The 19,792-nt window shown below is 40.7% G+C and overlaps 1 protein-coding gene across 2 annotated transcripts in view; it reads right to left on the reverse strand.

The window, feature by feature from the left end:
- Positions 1-19,562, reverse strand: part of LOC115585978 (carabin) — a 61,537-nt gene extending 41,975 nt beyond the window's left edge. Inside the window, exons 1-10 of one of the 2 annotated variants that reach the window (XR_003984797.1) lie at positions 19,284-19,562; positions 18,464-18,551; positions 18,227-18,334; positions 16,506-16,698; positions 15,930-16,055; positions 14,784-14,907; positions 14,486-14,555; positions 13,028-13,142; positions 12,664-12,781; positions 6,582-6,694 (exon numbers count right to left, since the gene is read on the reverse strand). Coding sequence is in view for 1 of the 2 variants with exons in the window: in XM_030424682.1 (XP_030280542.1) it covers positions 6,582-6,694; positions 12,664-12,781; positions 13,028-13,142; positions 14,486-14,555; positions 14,784-14,907; positions 15,930-16,055; positions 16,506-16,698; positions 18,227-18,334; positions 18,464-18,551; positions 19,284-19,426 (1,198 nt within the window). In the remaining variant the exon portion in view is untranslated. The remainder of the gene's footprint in view (positions 1-6,581; positions 6,695-12,663; positions 12,782-13,027; positions 13,143-14,485; positions 14,556-14,783; positions 14,908-15,929; positions 16,056-16,505; positions 16,699-18,226; positions 18,335-18,463; positions 18,552-19,283) is intronic. The other variant, XM_030424682.1, reaches the window with a different exon arrangement.
- Between the last annotated feature and the right edge of the window lie 230 nt (positions 19,563-19,792).

Genomic DNA, 19,792 nt, shown 5'->3' on the forward strand with positions numbered 1-19,792 from the left:
ACAATGGCGCTCTTTCTTGCGGTGATTTCGGAGGAAAGACGCCGCCGCCACCGCCGCCACCGCCACCCATCTACTTCTGGCTCACGGCCCCGGCGAAAAATCTCGCGCCTGCGCAGAACGCAAAATCCAATCCGATCCGCTGGAACATATACATGCAGGAGTAATGCGACTATCAATCGAATAATCTGGGTGCTTTAATTCGACTATGAGAAATCCGATCCGGTCCGATTTTAGTCAGACTAAGGTGTATACATGCATCTTAGAAATCCCATCATAGTCAGACTAACACAGTAATTCGATTTTCTTGAGTGTCATGTAAACGCACTGACTGACTCACTTCCTGCAACCTGCTACTCAACTTCATGCTGAAAATAAGAACTCGGTACAATATCCAGGTCATTGTTGGTGGATAGTACACAAACAAGTCCAAGTTTTGACCCCTCTGTCTCATAGGAGTTAAGGAGAAAAGCAAGTGAAAGAGCTCATTTACCACCACAGACCCAAACAAACAAGCACCCTGACCCTCTGTTCCTGCTGAAAGCCTGACCAAGTATTTCCACCAAGTATTTGTATGGTTTTGTTTATGTGAGACTCACAAGAGATGTGTCTAATGAGCAGAGTAGGTTAGCTTATGGATGATCAAGCAGGTGGCATTCAACTTCAACCATCAGGAACAAATGGAAATGGAGCGGATGGAGGGATTACAACAAACCTTTACAAAGAGCAAAGCTTACTAGAAAGCAGACCCAGCTCAGGGGTCAGAGGTAGGCCAAGTGCCCACGGCTCAGGAGCCTTATCCAGGTTACAAAGGTGACATTCTTATGAGACTAATAGACACACCTTAGCACGAACAGTGGCCTCAGACCACAAGACCATTAGAAAGATGACCCAGATGTTTTTCTATCACTTTTATTTTAACCCAATGTCAGACAGGACATGTACGCAATGAACACTATTTCTACCACAAGTAACATCTTTAATTACAAGTATTTGTACCACTGCAAGTCTTTGTCTCATCAATTGTTCAGATCTACTGTAATGAGTAGTTAGGCTGGATGAAGTATTAAAATTGATCAAATTTCATAATCACATCACACGGTCAAGCTCAACTTCTGGAAGTATTAAGTATTGTTACAATGTAAAGATTATGTAATATATTAGGTTGAGTTAAAAGTCATAACATAACCGTATATGTTATTGGTGATTTAATCACGTATTTTGCCTCTCTGACCTCTATGCTCTGTCTTCGAAAATAAACTTAACTTTACTGATGACAACATTTTTTCAGAGACATATACAAGCCTGCCAAGGACCTGAAGCTATATAACCTCAGCTGAACTTAAAATAACTTCTCATTTTGAATACTCTGTTTTTGTCTCAGCCACCTGTGACCTGTGCATTTGTGTGTGTTCTTGACCCCTTGGACCAGCCCTTAGGGTGCCAACAGCAGTGTTCAAGAGAACCTCTTTCTTTCTGCAGGTCATAAACTCCACACTCTGACCCTTGAAACACTGTTCATCACTTCTCTTGTAATCTGCTTGTTTGTGTGTTGTCACTCCAGCTCCAAAACCTCAGCCAATTTGTTTTGATCCTTGATTTTAACCCGACCTTGCTCGTTCCAACATGGTCTATCTGCTCCATATTCAAGTCCTTCTTCCCTCAGCGCGTGTTCTCATTTGTCTTGTGTAAGTTGTGTAAGACACATACATTTTGATATCAACTTCTGTTGTTATGTCTATTCTAAAATGGAAAAGGAAGCACAAGCATGAATGATGCAAGACCCTAAGGCACTAAGTAAGTGTGCTGTGCCTGATCCATTTATCATAAGGCAAGGACAGAGAGAGAGAGAGAGAGAGAGAGAGAGAGAGAGAGAGAGAGAGAGAGAGGAGAGAGAGAGAGAGAGAGAGAGAGAGAGAGAGAGAGTGTTGTCATTGTTTTCACACTGTATTGAACCAATCTTGACACACACACACACACACGCACACTAATATACATAAACTACTGCAGTGACTCTGCTGGAGCCAAATAACAGATGGGCAGTGAGGTCAAAAATGGTGTGAACAAGGAGATAAAACAGAGATTTAGAGAACAGATGGATGTAGCCTTTACTGATGGGAAGAGTAAGGAAACACACACATACAGTATTGTCAAGCATAACACATAATGCAATGAGAGAATTCCTACTAAAATCTCTTTATAACAGGACCGACTTTCAAGAGTATTTATTTGGGGGGGGGGGGGAATTGTTGTGTCAAAATGGCAAATAAGCCCCAGGGGATGTTAACACCATATAAGCTGTATAGCTGTGGTAAAATGTATATATTTTAAGCATGCTTTGACAGGTTTGAAGCAGCTAGTTAATGAATGATTTAACTAACCACCTGGTTATCCTTTCAAATCTATGCAAGTATGACAGCAGCACTGGCTTTAGGAGGTTATTTAGGGGCATTGAGTAAAATTAATGCTGAGTCACTGCACTAAAGCACGGGCAGCAGGCTGACAGGAAGTAGGTAGGTATCATGGGAGCATGCTGAGTAGAACAGGACTCTGGCATCTGCTGCTACACCAGAGAAGTCAGGGAAAAAAGGAGGAGACTTGAGAGTACGAGCAAGGGAGGGGAAAGAAAGAATGAAAGGAGAAAACGGTGGAAGAAAGGAAAGGAGGAAAGGGTAAAGAGGGTAAAAGAGGGCTGAATGGAGAGGAGAATAATGCGGGAGGGGAGAACAGGGAGGGGAGATAAAGGTTTTAGGAGTAGGGGACAGGAGAAGGAGAGGTGAGGAAAGGAAAACAAGAGGAAAGTAGCTTGTAGAAGGACAGAGGGACACATACAGTATACCTGCTCTGAGAGCTTCTCAGTCTGACTCAGCATAAGCCGCTTCAATTCTGTCCTTTTTTGCTGACTTGGCCTGTTGTTGGATGGGTCCCAGGGACCTCACTGTCACACCTGGAACATTCCACAACAGTATCATTCGTAACACCTGCTCTTGCGGGGGCAGTGCACCACATGAAACCCTTTAAGTAACTTTTACCACCAAAAATGTAAATGTAATATTCCTTTTATTTTAGATTTAGATTTAGAAAATGTTCTATGTATGAATGTACACTGATGAGTCACAACATTGGAACCACTGACAGGTGATGTAAGTAGCACTGATCATCTTGTTGCAATGCAATGTCCTGCTGGGAAACCTTGGCATTCAGGTGGATGCCAATTGACACACATCACAAAAACTGCTCAGGAATGGCTCAAGGGACTCAACTAAGAGCTCAAGGTGACAACTGGGCCTCCAAAGATTCCAATCAAATCCAGCATCTCTGGGATGTGCCGGAACAGGTCCCATCCATGGAACCTCGTCCTCCCAACATTGAGGAACCAAAGGATCCACTACTGATGTCTCAGTGCCAGACATCACAGGACACCCCCAGATGACTTATGACCATGCCTTTATGGGTTGGAGCCCTTTCGGCTGCACAAGGGGAACCTGCATATTATTAAGCAGGTGGCTGATCAGTGTATGTATGTATTGTGTATGTACTTGTCTGAAGTATTTACATTTTTAAACCTAAAAACTAAAACTTTTTCTACAAAATGAGTCTTTTTGGATCGGCCCATATAGACTAAATGATGAAACAAACGGGGAAATAAACTATTCAGTACTAGATTGGTCAGGTCTGTGCTGGATCAATGTGGCAGCTGAGTCTTGAGAAGATTTGTGTCTACACTTTGCCAAGTCAGCCAAGCTGACTCCAGCTGCCACCCTCAGCATAAGAGCAAGCAACAAACTTTTTCAACTGATGTTGAGTATTTGGTCTTGGAGTGACTCTAACAGTAAGCTAGGACAATAAGGATAACTTGTTGTGAAAAAAATAGAAATTGATTTAAAGTTTGAGAATTTGGCATAACGAGGCAGAGTGTTTTTGACTTGATATCTCAGGCTGTTTTTGGACATTATGGGCAATGCTGCAAATCAATGAGCAGGACTGATTTATGATATGAAGCATTCTGTATCAATCTGATGAAGTATCTCACTGGACTACCCAAAGAGACATTCCTGTGTGTTTATTTCAACTATTAATTGCTTCTCAATACTCACAGCAGACATTTTGAATTGTCATATTAGAAAAAGCACACATGCTACAACAACTTTTCTTAGCTAAGCGCATCACACAGCAGGGTGTTTGCTCTAAATGTGGACCTGCATATTTCCAGCACTCCTCAATTGAAGATAAGCATTACACATCTACACTTAATTTCGACTTTGTTGCCTAGGAATGACTAAGGTTAGCAGATAGTGTGTCCGATGCAAATTGGGCCTGGGCGATAAAGTGATAGCAATAAATATCGACAACACGTCATCGATAGCAATAAGACAATAGTTTGATCAAATGTTTGATAGTTCCATAGTACCAAAAAAAGCACATAACGAATACTCCCTGGCTTTTCTTGCTGTCTGAAACCGCTGTCTGTGAGCTGTAGTTTCACTATTTAACGAACCAACCTTTTTTGGCCTCTGGCTCAATCTTCTGCTGCTCCTCTCATGGTCACTCATCCTCAAGTGCTGCTACATTGCACTTTCTCCATATTGCCCACCCATCATGCAAGACTGCCATATCAATTACAAAATAAAGCTAAAGGACTTGGTGCCTTGACAAAATCTTTCTAGAGTGGTTCTGTCACATCAAGTAAGTTTTATTTTGATGCCCAAAAATCACTAATTATCCTTAAAGGCTAATTCATAGTTTTCTTTGGAACCAGTATTCTATGACAGCTCTGAATATCCCATAAACAGAACTGTTTTCCAGCAAAAGCACCGTCAGTGAACAGTGCTCCAAACAGCATGCATTTGGATTCATAAGTAGAGGTCCCAATTGTCAATGGGAGTGTGTAGCACATGCCACAAGATTTGCAAAATACCATGATATTGATGGGTGTCAGTGACAGAGAGAGAGAGGGTGAGTGAAAGTCTGTGAGAATGAGAAAAAACAGGAATGTTCGATTGTGACAAGAGGTAGCAAATGAATCAGCTCGTTTCCCCTGCTGCCTTGAGGGCTAGACAGTCTGACAGGGCAGCAAATAAGGATGACTCATCCTGACTCACATACAGCCACACACACACACACACACACAGGTGGGCGCACAAACAGGAACACAGGGTGACGGATTATCACCAGCATGCTTTTGTGTCTTCCAACTGCCCTGAAAGGAAACCTCTCATCCTCTCACAGAGTCTTCTGCCCTTTTCGCAAATACTCTTACTTACCCAACTCATTCTTTGACATGCTGCCTCTCTACCGCTCTCTCTCTCTCTCACACACACACACACACACACACACAAACACAGTATCTCTTTCTTGCCCCTCTCCTTTCTGCTTTCCCAGCTGCATTGACATACAGCCCTGCAGCCACCAACCTGTGACTCATCCCTGTAGCCTTTCTGAGTCTGTCAGGATGCACGCACAGACACATACATATGTACACAATTACAGCTATGAACACACACATACATGCACATCAGGTTTGCATTCCAATCTGTCTGTCCTTTGTGAAAATGAGACTCAGTGGTGAGGGGTTTCCAGATCTTTTGGAGCTGATATCTGAACAACGTTCAAAAGATGAAAGCTCCTTTGATCTGACAAGGCACAGACACACACACGCACACACACACACACAGACACACACACACACACACCTGAACTTTGACATCAGTGCTTTTGGAGATCAGCTGATTCTGGACAAAGTTAAGGCTATTTGGCTAAAGTTCTTATATTGTAGAAAGTGAGATTTCCATGTCTTTCTTTATTATAAGATAGGTCTAGATACTATATAAATGAAAGAATTGAAATGCTCAATCCACAAGTCACTCCCAAGTCACTGCCCTCAGCAACGCCCCCAGCACAGCTGTGGTCACAAAAACACCGGTAGAGCTAAGGCAAAACACGGTAGGTGATGCCTGCTCAGGCCTGTAAGAGGTGACCAATCAGAGCACACTGTGCCTTTTGGAAGAAGGTAATTAAAGAGACAGGCACTAAAACAAAGAATTCAGCCTGAGGGTGAATAGAGGCGCTGTTGGCATTGACCGTATGATTTGTTTAGAGGACAGTCTATGGCAAAATGCCAGCTTTAAATATCTCTTTGAATTGTGAAACAGCCAAATAATGAAACAAAAAATTAAAAGCTTAAATGAAAAGATGCTTACTTAAGTATAAAACACAAGTAAGGGAAGGCAAGCACAGTTCAAGGCAGTTTAACATTTAGAAAGTTTTAAGAAATGAAGTGAACAAGGGATGATTGTTTCCTCCTTTTATAACAGTGTTCTCAGGAAAACACTTGAGATGTCTTCCCCAAGGTCCAAACCACGATGTACACTGACATTAAGAGCAGAGAACAAAACAGTGTGTGTATGAGTGTAACAAGATCAGCAGGTGTGCCACCAAAGGTTAAGTGATGTAGGCTGAATCAGTTACCAGAGTTTGAGCGACTGCGTGCCGACTTGTCCCCAGTGTCCCTTTGCATTCTTAGCCTCTGCTTGGGGACAACTTCTTTGTGTGCATAATGTGTGTAACGTGTATCTGTGTGGTACCTGTTTTGGATCCATGATGGCTCTCATCCAACACCAGACTGTTCATACATTTCAGCTCCCAGTCTTGGACCTCAGTTCTCCACAGGGCAGGAACCAACACAGTGTACTGGGCCCTGCAGACGGATGTGTGGTGTGGAGTAGAGAGAGAGAGAGTGGAAACAATGTAAAATGGATGCCAATATCCCATCCAAAAAAACAGAATTACCGCCTTGCCTATGCCTTCGCACACCAGTCAAGCTGCAGTTTACATGTCTGTGTGCACTCATATAAAATATTCATAAAGAAGTTAAAGGAATCTAAGAAAAGATTTTTAGTGTATTTTTTGGCGAAGTGGAAGTTACCACTATACATCAGAGGTCATCTAAAGGAAGTGCCGCTGTCCGGGTCAGGACCCAGATGCCGTTCAACCTGGACCTGGACCCTTTACCAATAAATGATTGAGAATTATTACATCTTAATGGAGCTTTTCTATATTAACCGGCACCACTTTTCCAGCCTTTACAGTACTGGTTTAGCAGCCAACAGAATTCCAGAGACCAAATGCATGTGCTGTAAATCATCTCACCGGACACGACTTATCCAATCAAATCAGTGCATTTGGACAAGGGAGCAACTCAAGTGAGTGAAAAAATATATACAAAAATGCGAGGAAACGTGGGTCAGAGAAGAGGTATTTTACATGTTTTACTCCAAAAAGAGAAAAGTGCACAACGAAATCAGGCAGTTTAAAACCAGTACGTCTCATATGTGATGATACCCTGGCGAATATAAAAACAATGTGAGGTTCAACTGTAAGACGAAGCACAAGTCTTTTAAGCAAATAAACCCACTCAAATCCAAAGTAAGGGAACCAAAGATAAAGGCAGCATCGAACATTATTTAAACAAAACATCGTTCAAGGTTTACATTGAGCACCCACCTGTGTATGAGGATGGCTCTGACATTATAACAGACTTTTTAGTTGTTAAAAGGTGCATCTGTCAGAGAGAATGACTCCATCCACGATCGCTTAAGAAGTGAACAATATGCCCTCAGTTTACACATTCTGTCTACTGTCAATCACACTGGCAGAGACAGATGTTCTCTGGTAATACATTTCTCCTGTAAATGCACTAATTGTGATGCAACCTCTCCTAATTACATGAAGGCCTCCTTGCTGTCGTTTTGTACAAACTTTGAAGTGCACCTAATCCTTGCAATGTCCTACAGTGCATGTTTGGTTTTTTTTGGCTACATAATTAACAACAAACTGAAAACTCCAGATAGCACGGTGTTACTCTGGGCTACTTTATAAAACATACTGCCGACAAAGAAAGCTGATAACGATGCTCTGAGAGAGAAACAGTGCAGATAATCGTTTTAAGACTATACCATTGTGGCCCTGTTTCTGTATTAATCACAGAGTGGACATACAACTGCAAATGATGCAACATTAATGTGAGGTGAGACTGCAGAGGGACAGACAAACAGATGAGCAAGAGTATACAGAGACAGAGGAGGGAGAGAAAGTGATAAAGAGTGATGTGAAATTGAAGATGGATTACATTGTTAAGCTATCCTTCCCAGTATATAATGATAAATGGTTGTAGACAGCAATATTTAAGAGTGCTTGGGAGAAAATGAAGAGTGCCATCATGGGCAAAAGGAATAAATGATGTGTTCATGTCAGCTCACTGTAAGATCCCAGCCAGCATTTCGCAGATGGTGATGTGAAGGTGGTGATGGTAAGAATGTGAAATGCATATTGTCTAACTTCAATGATCAACACAAGAAAGAGGGACCCAGTGAGTGATCCTCAGTCTGAATTCATTTTGGTTTTTAGAATGGTTGAAAGAAACAGGAAAAAAAACTAAAGCAGAGACTTTATTGAAGCAAGCGTTGTCAATGTGAAGTAAACAAATGATGTGTCAAACCCCTCTAGCTGAGCGAGGGTGTCAGTGTGTCAATGAGGATAAATGAATGAATGAAAAGAGGCATATAGGAGGAGAGGAGGCACAGAAAAGAAAATGAGAACACAGGGGAGGAGGGACAGCCCAGGGAGGTTTATGGGAATTGAGTATTGTGAAGGAGGGGGTAAACAAAAGAGAAAGAGATAGGACTGGTGGAGGCCACTAAGAACAACAGTGTGTGTAGGGACTGAGTAGGAGAGGGTTGCGGGCAGAAATAAGACTGGGCACAAGAGATATGGACACTAAAAGAGAGATGGTGAGAACTAGGTGCTGAAAGAGAGAAGAATAAGTCAGTGGAATGGAAGTGGATAGTTTAGCTTGTATGGGAACTTGTATTTAAAAATGAATAGTTTTATAATATATACCATAATACAATAATTTGTTTCAATTACATCTCATTTTAAATTCCTGTTTTGATGTTTATTTTTTAAGGTTTATCATCACATTGTATAATGGGAACAAACAAGCAATCTAAAAAATATAAACACCTATATATATTAAGGACATATTTGGATATTGAAAACAAACAAATCATACTGTGGTTATCACCACAAACAAAGGGCAAACTAACAAACTTTAATTTGTGAATCATTTATAGCAAGTGCTGCATTATGAGCGATATAATTCTGTTGTTTCAGATTTTTTTTGTTGTTGACATAATTCATTTTCTTTCAGAAAGACTTTTTCAGACAGAAAAATAGGGATGTTAATGCAGCAGCCCATTCTCATGCTACTATAAATTAGATTTTTAGAAAAGAGAGGAGATAACGGGTCTGAAATCTAGTGGGTGTAAAGGGAATTAGTATTGAAATAAGGCAGCCATATATGATGAAAAAATTACTAAAAGGCCACAGGTCATGCAAGCAGCTCCATGAGGTTATACTTGGGTACAGTGGTGCTTTTAGCTAAATGCTAATCTGCTTATATGCACATGTTTAGCTGGTGCAATGTTTACCACTTTGAGTGTTTTAGCATACCATCATTTGCTTACTGCCACTCAACAAAGTAAAGTTTTCTAGGTATGTCATCAGTTTTAAAAGGTATAAGAAAGTATTCGAAAAATGTATTTATCAACCTGATGATAAATAAAAAGTTAATGCACTCTGAGGGGGACATGGAGGGCTAGACAGTGTAGAAATGTTGAATGCATTTGAATTGAATTAAATAGAATTTTCACCGAATGTCTTGAGAACAGTAGCTCTATTTGGAAAGAATGAATCATTCTAACCTTTTTGCAGCAGGTTAGACACATTTAAATGAAAAAGACTGCTGGTCAGACTATAATTTAATCTATGCAGTGAAGACTTTGACTTCACCAAGGATTACATTTTTCTCTTACTGAATTCCCTTCAAAGGTATCACCAGTGAGAAACATGCTGTCTCCACTTATACTATTCTAACAAAGGAGTACAGAGGACTGACAGAGAGCTTTATCACATGGTGCAATGACACTAAGGTGGAGCTCAATATCAGCAAAATGTTTTGTTCCAAACTTGAAGAAATTCCCTGAAGGTGTTCCTGAGATATGGCGAGATCACTAGACTACAGACTTGAGGTCACAGTGACCTTTACCTTTGACTGCAAAGTATATCCTTGAGTCCAAGTGGATGTTTGTGCCCAATTGTAAAGAAATTCCCTCAAGGCATTCCTGAAATATCACATTCACAAGAATGGGGCAGAGATACGTAAAGATGGATGGACGCACAACTTCAAAATATAATGTAAACCAACATAAACATCCCTAGAGCCACACTACTAGCAGGCCTACGAATTATGTAGTAAGACATAATTAAAATGCAGTAGCCAAAGTCTATATGAGGAGCAGAGTGTTGGAAAACCAGGCAGACAGTCAGAAACTGAATGAATATTCTAGAGTGTGAAGCTGTCTCTTTGAATGGTAACATAGGCTGTGCTTGGAGTCATTGTTATAACCTAGGACCGAGGTGACAGCTGATTGACAGCCCAGTGTAGACGAACAGGGACACGAGATGGATGAGCCTCTCAACCAATCATTAAGCAGAATAGCCTATATGGGTGCATGACAACACCTGTTCCTGCCATTCACAGAGAGTGAAAGAGGCTGAGATCCTTGAGGAAAATTAAAAGCGGTGGAAGATCACGCCTCACTCTCCTCCTTTTCTCTCTCTACCCCCTCCTCAATTAGTTTACCTTCTCTCACAAGCTGCTTCTCTCTATGACCCTCCATTCATCTTTCTTTCTCTCTTTTACTCTATTCGCTCCCTTTCCCTCTTTCTTCATCAGGATCTTCCCAGTGTAAAGGGATCCTGCCCTGGGAGACAGTCGGACCACTTACTGTTGACTCCTGACCAGGCTTTCATAATGATGCCAAGCAGGCAACAAGGACTTCTCAATGTGATGTGATGGCAGGCTGCCCACTGAAAACCAGCGCTAGAACAAAACAGGACTGTCAGTGCTGCCCTTGATGCATGCATATACAATAAGAAGAAGAGGTTCACACATGGAATACAATGTACTTCTACTGTCTTTGTAGCACAGAAATCTTGGAAAACATTGGTCTTATTAAGTGGTTATGAAAAGCTTGATGTAAAATGTTTAAAATGGGGCACAAAATGGCCACCTTACAGTTTAGCTGTTCTTCATAAGAAACAAAGATTTGTCCTTCATAATCCACTTTGCAGGGCATTGGTGTGTACCTAGTATGCCTCTCCCCCCTGGTTCATGATAAAGTGCTTTATCACTGCCTGTGACACAGCTACGTTTATGGAAACTACTTGGCGGAGTGGCCTCTGTTTAATCCAGAGTCTGCTGCACAGATCTTTGTCTAGGGTAAACAGACTTGGGTCCAAACAGGGAGACCTTTCCAACAATGAGAAGCACACAATTGTGACATTAAGGTAGCTGAAGGATAGCTTATCTATTAAAGCAAATATGATAAACTGCATTTTATTAATCACTGTGCACCAGTCTGTCACAAACACACAGACAGACACAGACACACACACTGGCTGTATACATAAACCTAGTGACCCTGCTGAGTTGCCATAACTACAGCTCCATGTCAACAAAACATGTCCGTCAGCATGTGACGTTTATATTCAACATAGTGAGAGACAGACAGAGGAGTCCAACTGAAAGCAGCATGGGCTGCCATTGAAGAAGCTAATTTAGCATAAAGGATGTTTAATCCAAACATGTACAAAAACAACCAGAGCAAAACAATGACGCTCTACTTCTCCTGGAATGCTTGATGTCAAAACATGTCCAGTCCTGATGAATTGATTGATATTCATGAGATGCCTGCGGTTTTATTTAGGACCAAGTCTCAAAACTGAGCTCTGAGAACTGTGCGGCACATTCTTCAGAAGAACCCCTCGCTTTCAGCACATTCATGAGGGTGGTCTGGGACAACATTCATGGATGCGGGTCTCAGAAAACACATCTAATGCAATTTTTTGCTACACAAAATGTGGATTGTGGATATCTACACAAATGTCAGGATAAGGATGACATGATGTTATAAGCCAATCAGCAGAAAGCACAAAATATATATACAGAATTGTTTAACAACATAACAAAAATGTTCAGAATGTTAAGAAAAAACAATACTTAAAGCAAAATGCTGTCAAATACATAATGAGCTTTCCTTTTAGTCCATCACTACACTGAGCTGCGGCACACTGCGTCAGCTTCTCAGCGAGGTTGTCTGACATGTGTCAGAGGGGTAGTAGGAGTCAGGAGCACACTAGTCTTGCACAGCTTTCCACACTTCATTCTGAATCTGTGCCAGCACTGGAGAAAGGAGCATCTCCCAGCGTCAGGAGCATCAAGGTACTAAATTAACTCTTTGAATCCCTTACCCTCTACCACACCGATTGGCAAAGTATCCCCTTAGACCACAGATCATTATTTCTCAACCCAACTAACAGCATCCTCAGACATGACTACTGACACAGCTTAATGTGCTACCTCAGACTGCTCTAGCGGAGAAGTGTGCAGACAGTTTGTTTGTATGCAAAGTAACAGAAGGCCAACATGCAGAACACAATAAAATCTTCTCAGCGGTTAGCCAATTAATGGTTAACTGTTGCCATCCCCACACCAGATAGTGTTCAGTATCAAAGCTTTCCAGTTTTTAACTTGACTGTACTTACACATCAACAGGTACTCTCAGTAGCAGAGGTAAGACTGCTCCCTCATCATTCAGGTCCATCAGTCGAGGCTCCAGGAGCTCCATGATTGTCAGAGCAGTGCGGAACACAGCTGACAGGCCTGAGGACAGAGCAGGCTTTACAAAAATGATTGCTATAATATACATGAATGCTTTGTTCATACAAAATAGGTAAAAAAGAGATGAGAGAATTATGCCTTGGACAAGACAAGACTATTTATTATTTTAAAAAATTACAATTATTAAAAATAATTGCCCAGAAATAATAAATCACAGTAATGTCAATGTGTTTCATCTGCTTGCTTATATATTTGTGCATGAATGAGTGTGTTTGTGCGTGCACAAACCGTGCAGAATTATGAGATCCCAGACAGCCAGGACAGAGTCCCAGCATGGCAGGGAAGAGAAGAGCGTGAGGAACCATGGCATCACAAAGTGGACTGATAAGACTCCTACTGACTCCTGCAGGGGGGTTGGGAAAACAGGAAGGGCTGAATTGGCATAACCAAACACTATTCAAGACTCAGTACTCTGCCAGTTCCTGTCCGTGCTCATCTTCACTGACATCCTAACTGAAACATCCATCTGCAATGTGCAAGTTAGTGTTGAAACTGAGTTGTTGCTTTGACGATTTTTTTTTATTAACAATGGTGTTACAGTCTAAAAACCATTAGTTATCCCAAATCTGCTGAATGTTGGTTTTGTAATTTTTAACAATATTCTGTTGTGTAATATTCACTGCTCTAACAGATAGGTCTTACAAATGGGATTGGGATCATTCATGTTTTAGCCTGGAGTTCAAAATGCAGTAGCTCTCTGTTTACTCAGGTCTGGTAGGTACAGCACACGTACAACATTTTCTTTCCAGCTGGCCTGCCTTTACTCTGCTGAACAGCTCTATTACAAAGGAAATGCTGACCACTGATCTTGAATAGGCTTTTTCCGTAAGGGGGTACAACTATTATGTCTACAATAGCCCCCTGTGGTGTGTGCGTTTCTGTGTGTGTTGACTCAAAAAGGGCAGCTTTCTTCTCAGACCTGCTGAGTCGATGTGACGTACAACAATCCTTTCAAAGACACTTGACTAGCACAAATGATAGTAGTGAATGCATCAGTGTGTGTAAGGAGACTTCGATGATGATTTTGAACAGAGGAGAACAAAGTTGCAAATGCAACCCTGACCTGGTCCTGACCTTATCCTCCTCCATACTTGTTTTCTGTATATATTTTGGCTATAAATATAGCTAAAGTGATAACATCCCTGTGATGGCATTCAGTTTATGCCTACATGCAGCTGCAAGAAAATTGTTGTGCATCTGCTGTGAGGTTCACTTAATTGACCTCGTGAAAATAGTTCAACAACAGTAGGGACGCAGGGAGAAAATGACATAGCTGCCCCGTGGGCAAACATTAATAATACCAAACATGACAAGCCTTGAGCCTAATGCAGTGAATGATAGAAGAGGCCCAGTTGCTGATGGATACATTACAGTGGCCTCTCCCCTAAAGATGAACTACTCATCACTTAGCCATATCTGGCCTGAAAACACACACACACACACACACACACACACACACACACACACACACACACACACACACCATTCATGTCAACATGTTTTGTGGGATAATTTCGCCTCCAAGTTTTCAGTCTAGTCATGATCAGTGCCATGTTGAAATTCAAACCTGCTTGTTTCGTTCTCAGTCTGTCATTTTTCTAACATTTAAAGTGGATCACCAAGCTTCTGCTACTACCTACAAATCCAGACAGTGAACAGGAGGAATGAAAATCACAAAGGACTCACCATGTGCTGAGAGAGCTTGGGTTTTCTGTGTTTCAGGAACTGGTCAAACACCTTCACCTGATGCTGGACCCTTATTAGATGAAAATTAAGAACTCTGTGATTACTCGACAACAACAAAGTGCATCTTTCCCTGATTTCTCTAATTGAGTGCAATATACTGAATGTTCAATTTAGTCAGTAATAAAATGCAGTCTATTCAGTCGTTCACCGTGTATTTGTATCTATTATGCATTCAATTTTTAGTTATTAATATTGTATTTATATTTGTATTTATTATAAACTGTGAGCCAATTCTTACTTGGTGAGGCTGAGGTCAAACAGTTCAGCCAGATATTTGGGTTTATCCAACAATGCTGTCAGAGCCCAAAACGCCTCCTCCTCTGCCAACTGCATCAGCAGCACTGCAGCAATGTAGGACATCCCTGTGAGACACAAAGAGATTTTTACATATAACACAGAACACAGAAATACTGCATTTCTTACAGCAGGTAATCAGTGTTTGATATACTGCATTAGGAATATTTAAGCTACTGGACTAATCATGTTTTATCAAAAGGGTGAGACAATGAAATTACTTCAGTAGGAGCAGCAGGGTACAATGCTGAGTACGGGCGGTAGGACATAACCTCAATAAGCTACGCTTGCAAAATGTGCATATCTGGCCTTCTCATGACCACTGCAGCTTTCTTCCAAAATACAATATATTTTCTATGGAAGCTGCATACACAGGAGAATATCCTGTAATGCATCGGGCTCGAAAGTGAAAAATCTAAACCATCAATGGAATATTATTCAAGAAGAAAATGTAATTGATCTTTCCTTCTACTTGTATAGCATGCTTTAACAATTAACGACATGTTATTTCCAGAAACAAAGTTAAAAAAAATTAGCAAAAAATAAATAACAGGCAGGTATTTAATCTTTTGGCAAATGTGGCAACAATTTTCATCCAAGACAGAAGACAACACAGAGCAGCTGATTATCCATGAATCAAACAAAATAAAATAAAATAAAATACAAATACATTACATAGACAATGTGTAGTTAACAATGTGAATAATATTTCTCGGAGACTTCCTGAGCATGGCAGAGCATGGTGAGCATGAGGCAGTAAATCTTTATATTAATAGTCCTCTACTTCTATCTAGTGGTCAGATGATGTACTGCAGATCTCTTCATCAAATCAGTAAAAAAGTGTGTGAAATAATATGCTGAGTCAGAGGGAACACCTTGTTAAACTCAAATTTTCTTCATGTGTCCTTCGACAGGGCATTCGGAACAGAGACAACAACATGATGATAATCACTTTCCTGTGGATCAGAGAAGGATAACAGAAGAGGGAGTCCTATATACTGTTAAAAAAATAAAACATTATTCTCACAATCCCATGTGTCTGATAAATGAATACAGAAAAATCATCATAACCATTTATTCAGTCAATCACCTTGGCTGTATCCAACCTGCGGGCTGTATTTGGCATAGGCAATAAGGACTCTGAAGAGTTTAGCCTGACCCTCGATGGCTTCTGGGCTCTCCCCCATCAGAGAACGGTGGGTTGGGAAGGAACGCTCTGTGGAATGGTTAAAATTAATATGAGCTACACTTATAGTAGTACACTACTAGACACTTCCCTCCAAAAACAGACCTATCAGCTACTTGTACCTGCTGTTCACAGAAAATCTCTGTCATTTTTATTTACATTATTTTCTAAAGTTATGCTCTGGTCACTACTAAAGTTCACCTTTAGCCCTAAACATGCTGCATGACCGGAAAAGAGCTGAATTGCATGGTGAACTACCAGTAGAGCAGAACACAGTAACAAACATAACACTAAAGGCCAACATTAACCAATTTTTGGTTTCAATGATCGGGGTTCAGTATCTTGCCCAGGCACACTTCGACATGCAGACCAGGGGAATCAAACCTAGTGACCGTCCAATAACAAGGTGCTGGCTCTACCCCTGAGCCACAGCAACATGTGAGCCCAAGCCTACAACTACATTCCACATTTTGAACTCACGTAGGTCCAGAGCGATCTGCCTGAAGAGTGTGATGTCGTCTACAGAGTATCTGGGCTCTGGGCCGCTGGAGGGCTGCTGCTGGTTCAAACCCAGGTCGTTCTGAGTCTCGCTCAGTGTGGTGATTGCAGACAGGATGCCATACTCACTAACTCCCAAGTCCACCAGGGGCCCTCGCACCTCAGACAAGCAATTCTGTTGGAGAAAATCCAACACATTCCACTGTGAGAAAACAATCAGTAACACTTCTGCTGTGAATGAATGACAGAGTAGGGTAGGGATCGTGACTCATAATCCCGTTTGGTCAGGCAGCAAATCAATGTACGGTCAACTACATTAGTCAAACTACAATGAAATCCTGGTTACAGATAGCGATTGGGGAATTGAAGCTTGCTGAAGCATTGAGCAAAATGGCGACATCTGCTTGCCATTTCTTGATGTTGCATTTCTAGGAAGGATTCAATCCAAAACATGCGATAAACATGTTACCCAGAATATATCAATTAGTGTTCTGACTGGGATTTTCTGTTAAATAAAAGTTAGTAAGAGCCTACTACTTTGCTTTCAAAAACTGTGTGGGATTGTGGTAATCTGAAATACAGTAATACTTCTCCACTACATGAGTGATGTAATTAGGCCTCTTTTGAGGTAGTCACATAATTTTTGCTATATTTACTTGAGGCATTTAGCTTCTTCTTCAAAAAGGTCAATACTGTGATGGGAGGTCTGCTTCAAGTTTAACATCAATAGTTTTGAGAATTTCCTCTAATTTGACAAAATATAACTATGGCTACCACCAACTATTGTTATCAACTAAATGTGCAGATTAATTTCTGTAATAATCAATGTATCATTTTGTTGATATGTCAGAAAGTAATCTAAAACATTATATTTCAATACTGATGTGTTTCTGTTTAGCATTTTTACTTGAAAAGTGATTTTGATATCTTTGACATCAACAACAAATAGCAACATATTAAAGAAAACATAATCATGTATTTTATGTTATTATTTGTCAAGTTACCAATTGTTATACAAAATTACTGCAACAAAACATTTTTCACATTTCCTATTAATCTGCTGATGATTTTTTTTATTAAATGTCAAAAGCAGAGAAGAAATTACCATCACATCTTCCCAGAATGCAAAGTGACATTTAACTTACTCAGTTTACAGAAATACAACAAGCAAAGCAGCAAACCCTAACATGTGAGAAGCTGAGATGAGGGAATGTTTTTCATGTGCTATTTTACTCAAAATATGTCAACGCAACATTTCCATCATTTAAATAACAAGAATATTAGGTGGGCTAATAAATGCAAGCAGTATAAGAGTATACCAGAGAGACACAGACTGACACAGAAGATTAATTGATTATCTAAGTAATTACATATCGTATTATTGACAATTGACAAATCAAAACATATCAATTAACTTATTGTTTAAGCTATAAAACTAAGTGTAGAATCAATTCCAACGCTACACACTTGTATTTTAAAATTTTAAGACATGGTAAATAATTATTTTCAAATGATAATTACAGTATTTATATGTATTTTCTTTCTTGCATTAATTCAGTTCGGGAAATCACAGCCCCATTTAAAGTATATGAGGGAAATGTTATGGCGGCACCGTTTAAAAATTGAGTACTACAGTATATAACATCACTTGGAGGAGGCTGAAACTAGCCATTCTTCCCCGTGCATGTCTCATTGTATTTTACCTCGTAGTTGAAGTCACTGGTTTCTCTCAGACTGTCTATGGTGAGAAGACACTTCCACACTCTACCTCGCAGGCTTGGAGGGATACCCATCCTGACAAATCGCTCAATCTGAAAACACAGCAAGTGTGTGAGGGAAGACAAGATGTTTGTTTACACTTACTGCATGGTAAAACAATACGGAAGATTATTAGGAAGACTTTGGGACTGGGGTTTTTTTGCAGCCGAGACCAGTCTCACCTGGCTCTTGCAGATAAAGCTGGCTCCATTCCAGTAGCTGAGCAGCTCACACAGCTCTTTCACCCTCACTGAGCTCATTTCAGGGTAGCTGACACACAAGACAACATAGTGGGATTAGACTGATTCCTCTGTTTTTGGAAATCAGGCTGATGATGGTATTTTCAGTGAAAGCAAAACTGGTCATTGACTTTTGCACTTCATTTACAGAGGGATCATAAATGATTACTGAAACGCTGAGTTGTTCTGTCACTGCTGGTACATGATTCGGTATTCTGAGTATTCATGAATAGGATTTTGCTTGTGCTAAATCACATGTGATTGCTAAGACCAATACAGTGTGTTTTATGTGTGTTTGGCGGAGGAGGGTACACCAGAGTGTACCCTCCTCCGCCAAACACACATAAAGCAAGCATATTTTTCATGTATCCATTTTTATTCCTAATTTACTTTTTGGTCACCAAATGGTTGAAGTTAACGTTAAAGGAAAGCCGGGGAACTAATGACTGGATGACATCAATACATAACATGAGACACAATTAACTTCACACAGCGTCTATTTTCTCTCAGTAATAACCTCAACAGGTTTCGAGTGCGACGTTTAACGTCAATGTAAGTACTTAGCGATAACAACCAAAAGGTTTGAATAATTGGAAATATAACTTTCTATTTTCATTAGTTAGCATTAATTCAGCTGTAACGTTAGAGAGCTTTGAATGTCCTGCTTCAAAGCCAAAGTTGACGCTAACTCACAAACTTACAAACAAACTACCAGCTAGCTTAACTACTTCCCACGAGCTAATAACGCTCCCCTGTCCCGCACCTGTAGTCGTGACATCGGTGATGAAGTTTCTGGTCCTTTCGTTTAGTAAGGGCAAAGCCGAATTCATCAAAACGCAAGTTCTCACTGCGTCTCCTAATCGTCGAGCTTCTCCTGCTGGCGTTGCTGCTGCTTCTCCTCCTCATGCTTGTAAAGAAAGACAGTTGTTCGTGCACACCTTCCAGCCCGTTTTCAAACAAATCTGAGCAGCAGTCAACAATGCCGGCTGGCCGCTCCGCCGTTGGTGCTGTCAAACTCAACGGTCACTCTGGACCCGCCCCCCTCTCTTACGTCACCGCCAACTGAAAACGGGCGGGATGAATCAGAGGGTTTTAAACAAAGAGAGTGGAGAACAGCCGAGGAGCGTTACGTCAGACAGCCTGATCAGAAACACAACACAACGCGCTGACATCATGCTCACATCAATGGCAACAACACAACGTTTCATACTTTATGTGATAATAACATTAGTTTGGCGAATATATTTCATGAGCAGCTGACAATAACAAACT

This window comes from Sparus aurata, chromosome 8, assembly GCF_900880675.1.
Source record: "Sparus aurata chromosome 8, fSpaAur1.1, whole genome shotgun sequence".
Lineage (NCBI taxonomy): Eukaryota > Metazoa > Chordata > Actinopteri > Spariformes > Sparidae > Sparus > Sparus aurata.